Source organism: Sinocyclocheilus anshuiensis, unplaced genomic scaffold (genome assembly GCF_001515605.1).
Source record: "Sinocyclocheilus anshuiensis isolate Anshui unplaced genomic scaffold, SAMN03320099.WGS_v1.1 scaffold1976, whole genome shotgun sequence".
Lineage (NCBI taxonomy): Eukaryota > Metazoa > Chordata > Actinopteri > Cypriniformes > Cyprinidae > Sinocyclocheilus > Sinocyclocheilus anshuiensis.
Window position 1 is genome coordinate 80,879 of NW_015555870.1, and position 5,454 is coordinate 86,332.

At 38.7% G+C, this 5,454-nt stretch overlaps 1 protein-coding gene across 1 annotated transcript in view; it reads right to left on the reverse strand.

Moving 5' to 3' along the window:
* Window positions 1-5,454, reverse strand: part of LOC107675654 (regulating synaptic membrane exocytosis protein 2-like) — a 99,811-nt gene that overhangs the window by 80,038 nt on the left and 14,319 nt on the right. The window contains exon 5 of the mRNA XM_016470063.1: window positions 1,052-1,154. Coding sequence (XP_016325549.1) covers window positions 1,052-1,154 — 103 coding nt within the window. The remainder of the gene's footprint in view (window positions 1-1,051; window positions 1,155-5,454) is intronic.

Consider the following 5,454-nt stretch of genomic DNA (forward strand, 5'->3'; position numbering starts at 1 on the left):
TGTGTGTGTGTGTGTGTGTGTGTGTGTGTGTGTGTGTGTGTGTGTGTGTATCAGCTTTAATCCATTTATCAAAATAACAAAAGCAGTCAAAGGTTTTGGATTTAATGCCAAAAATAAGTATATATAAGTAAGTATATTCAAAATATATCATTTAAGTTATAATCTGCAAAGGAATGGAAAAATATGTTCAAATACTCCATTTAATGTCAAATAACTACAAAATCTTTAATTTTCTGTTGCCTAGCAGATGGAGCAGAAAACATCTGGCTCATGTTTGTATTTTCTTCTGTCAGTGGCCATAATTCTAACAGTGAAATCAGGGTAAGGCATAAATGAATGTCTTTAGAATCATTCATACATGTGAAGGCTGAGAACTGAACAAATAATTGTACTCTGGCTCAGAGAAAGACAGGAATCGTGTGTTTGTAGCAGGTTTTTTCTGCTGATTAAGGGATAAACAATCTTCACCTTACGAATCATCAAAAACAATAATTCTACAAAATGTACATCATATTTTGTAAGAAAGTGTGACTAGCAAGAGCAAAACAGACACTATTTTTGGAATCATTTATATCAATATGGTACAATATTATCCTATTTAAACAATTTAAATCAAAAGTAATCGAAAAGTAGTCCGACTATATTGCCTAAAATGTATAATGTATTGGATTACGTTACTAACTACAAGTTTCGTCATGTAATTTGGAATCAGTAACGGATTACAATTTGTAAGTAATCCACCCAGCTCTGTATATATGTTCTGTCATATAGTTTGTTTATACATGAGATCAAGTGCTGTGGAGGCAGACAACAGCAGCAGTTAGGGAGACACTCAGATATTGGAATATTTTGGGGCTTTATTTTCTTGTTACATTTCAGCACCCTCTTGTGGTCACGCGATTAAATGGTGCACTTACTGTGTGATCAAAAGCTGCCAAATCCAGATACAACATGAAAGATATAGAAATACAGCATACAGACGCAGGGCCACATAAATGAGGTCTTTGTATAATCTACAGACTCTATGGTGAGAGAGAGAAGTCAGACATACTTTGTTGGAGCGGAGGGAGACGCGTCCTCCGCAGCGCGCGCAGAACTTGGTTTGGCAATAAGAACAGACGTGGCCGCAGCCATCGGCAAGTAAATAAATTTTACTAAAATAACACTATTTTGTTCTGCATTCAAGTGCAAATAGTAACTCCACACTATTATCTACTCCTAAGTTATGCATATTAGTACCTTAAAGGTGCATATTAGTACCTAAATGGTACATATATTAGTACCTTTTGAAAGAGTACCGCCCCATTGACAGATTTTGTACTTTTTTTTCTGAGAGTGTATAAAACAAGGTAATTGTTTGGTACATGAGTGTTTGGGTTTTAAGAGAGCACTGGGGATGTAAACATGACTTAAGTTCTTTATTCTGTAGTAATTGCATTAATATAATAGGCTTGACACTTCTATTCCTAATCTACATTCATCAGTCAAACCATATTGAAACGAGACCGTACCCACTGATAGGATGCGTCTAATACTTTAATAAGACTCGTAAGACACGGGGACGAGAGAGTGTGCCTGCTTGACAAGATCCAAACCTAATGCAGACAGACTCGATCAATAGTCTATCCCGAGCAAACACTTACTCATCAGAAGTTTATTGATGCAGAGGGCGTTTTCCATTGTTTTAAAGTCGCATGGAGCAGTGAAGTATGTGACAGGGACGGGTTTTACTGTACATGCACTACACATCATGACATTCAGTTTGAGTCCCAGAAAATCGATGGCGTCCACACTGAAACGATCCGACACTGTCTCTCCGCATCTGGTGTCATTGGTCATGCGTGGCTAATGGATTGAGCGTGTTGTGATGACATACAATTTAGTAGATTGACAAGACGGTCCATTCAAGCATAAAAACTTTAGTACGCACATACGGTTGGCAGTGTTTTTATCTATATGTGCACATGGTAACTTTCACATGATATGCCCTGCTAATGCAGCCATGGGTACTTTTGAGCCCGGAGCATTTCTTGGTAACACTTTACTTGAAGCCTTTTTATATAATGTATTATAAACATATTTTTAATGCATTAATTGAGCATTGTAATGCACCTTATAATGCATTGTATGATCCCATGAATAATTGTAACCACAGGTATAATGCATCATAATACTGATCTATTCATTGTTACACCTTTAGAAAGTATAACGCATTCAAACACATGACAAACAACCAGATGTAACAAGGAATCTGCAGATATTATAATTCATTTTGACTTTATGAGAAGATATAATGCATTATACTGTACATAAAGGCTTCAAGTAAAATGTTACTCATTTATTTTGTAGTATAATTATAGTGGCAAACCATTCACTATATATGGGGTCTAACCCACTAGAGCACCACACCAGTTTTGCTTGGCCCAACTGGATTAAAGGAATAGTTCACCAAAAATTTGCTGACAATGTACTCAGCCTCAGGCTACTTAAGATGTAGATGAGTTTGTTTCTTCACGGGAACAGATTTAGACATTTGTATAATTTAATCGCTTGCTCTCCAATGGATCCTCTGCAGTGAATCAGAATGAGAGTCCAAACAGCTGATAAAAACATCACAATAATCCACAAGTAATTCACACCACTCCAGTCCATCAGTTAAAGGGGACATCGGATGCAAAATTTGCATATAAATGTGTCTTAGCAGTGTTTGGACACAACCACCCTACAATGATAAGAATCCATTCACTCCTTTTTTTTTTAAATCCCCAAAAAACCTAAACAGTCTCAATTATCAAGCCGTTTTGATTTTCTGAGCATTATGACGTCATACTGCGCAGGCCCCGCCCACGGCCGCTGACGGACTCCAGTATTAGCATTTTTCCACCCTCAGCCAGCTGTCCGCTATTTTCTCCACGCTCACGCAGCTGTAGCGACAGCAATGTCTCATAAGCAATGCCAGGGCCTGTATTCTTAAAGCTTCTAAGAATCCTCTCAGAAAGCTCCTAATTTAGCTTAAAAAAAATCTAACTAGGAATCTTAGCTTAAAGCTGCAGTCCGTAACTTTTTTTTGGTTAAAAATGATCCGAAATCAATATTTGAGCAAGTACATAACCAGCCAGTGTTCGAAACTATCGCCTTACTTTAGCCCGATTCACAACGTTTAGCTTATAATAATGTTTTCTAATTCGAGTGGTATCACTCACTGGAATATAATTTTATTTTATTCACATGTGTTTCATAAACACATAATCCTTTCTGGATTACAATCTGCCATCAAAATGATGCATTTAATTATTCCAACTGCAGTGAGAAAAGGCATTAAACGATAGGCCACCTGCAGGATCCTCATATGCGACAGCCTAGTAGCTGGGACAACTTCTTTATGTTTACAGACATGACGTAATGGCTGCTGTGAGAAAAGGCTATAAACGATCAGCCACCTGCAGGTCACCTGCACCTGTAGGTTTTCGCGGGAAATTCGAGCATGCCGCTGCATCATTACGTCATGTCTGTAAACATAAAGAAGTTGTCCCAGCTACTAGGCTATCGCATGTGAGGATCCTGCAGGTGGCTGATCGTTTATAGCCTTTTCTCACAGCAGAAATCTACATGCTAATACACACATAGTCACGCAATGCTGATGTTGTTAACATTAATAATTTGAGAATAAAGCATAACAATAATAATAATTTGCACGGTTTGATGTGATATGAGCTAACCGATCTTTAGATTTAATCACCATTGGTAGCGAGATTTATGGTAATGCTTTTTTTCCTCAGTTGGTCAGAACAAACGTGGCAGACTTGTTACTTGTTCAGATGGCAATATACGGCGAAAATTCTTATTTGGGTCATATATTCCAAGATGTAGGCTAGAATCTGTGATTGTGAAGTACAGTAAATATCCACACCGGTGCGGTGACTGACTGCCACACATACAGAACATTAGATTCATCCACGCAGCAGCCGTGCCGCCGCACAACCCACGCAAGCTAGATAATTCTGCACACAGCTGCAATTCTATGTTTTCAAACAGAGATGATGACAAAGAGGCAAAACTTACATACTGCAGCTTTAAGAGGGATTCAGGACCAATCTGAGAGCAACTCTGAGCGAGGAAAAGACAAAAACTTTCATCTTAGTGAGGAGGCGGGGCCGACCCCGTTGCTACATCTGACACAGTCTTTTGAAGACTGTGATTGGCTGGTTTTTCAAAGGGAAAAAGAGAGAGTGCTTTAGTGTTTATTATAAGCCTTCACTTTGAAATTACAGGCATTCTATAACCGAACTCACATTTTCAGGACTCGCAACCGCATTCTCAGAAAGCACGCGCTGTATGAACTGGACAACTAGTGCGAGAGAGCCGCTCATGTGTGGATTCACTTTGGGCACAGCGACGGAGAAATGAGCCGTGTGTCATCTGAAGGTTTTTAGATCCAGTCACTGTTCTCCACCGGAGTAGTTTCCGTCAGTTTTGTTCTGTGCGTCACAGTACGTGCGTGACTCAAATGCAGTGTCATGCGCGAGACGCAGAAAAGGATGCGAGTGCATATATGGGCTTGACTGTCGTTGCACGTTCATACAGACAGTATTCGAGACGCTAATGTAAGCTGCTGTTTGAACGGGACATTTCGAGACTAAGGAAATGCGGTTGTCAATCCCTAAAAAAACTGACCGTGTGAACGTGGCCATAATTAATGTAGTGATTACTTTCTGGCGCTATGGCATTTTTAAACTGTGTCTGAGATGTTAGCGTGTCTCTAATAATATCGGTCACAAACATGATCACTGCACGATCTAATGTTATATAGCTATATATATATATATATATATATATATATATATATATATATTAGATGTTGTTGTGTCTCTAATAAGACCGGTCACAAACATGATGCCTGTTGTACGATCTAATCTAGTGTCTAATTAAGCAACACATTTCTTCTCCCTCTCCGTCTTTCGGCTATTTTCTCCTCTGCTAAAGAAACTCTTAAGCCTCTTAAAAGTCCTCCTCTCTACTCCTAACACTTTTGGACCTTAAGAGCTCTTTTAAGGGTTAAGATGCTTTGTGAATCACTTTTATCTTTACTAGGATCTTCTCTTTCATTTTAAGGGGAAACGCCCACTTTTCTACGAATTTTCTTTGAATTTTGTCACTAGGACAACTCTTTGCTCTGAGAATTTTCATGAATATGAGTCCAGGTGTTTTGTAGTTGGATGTGAACATAAGAGTCTTCATTTTCTCCCGACATCAGAGCCACTGAGGACGCAGTGGATTAGTTTTATTTTTGATGGTAACACACCACCGAATACACACAAAACGGAAGAGAGGGGCGGGGTGAGCAGTAGCTCATTATCATTTACGACCCATTAAATCCTAACTACTGTGTCTAAAGAGCTTACACATACTGGTGGATTAACCATTACAGAAACATAAAAAAATATTTGGTAATCT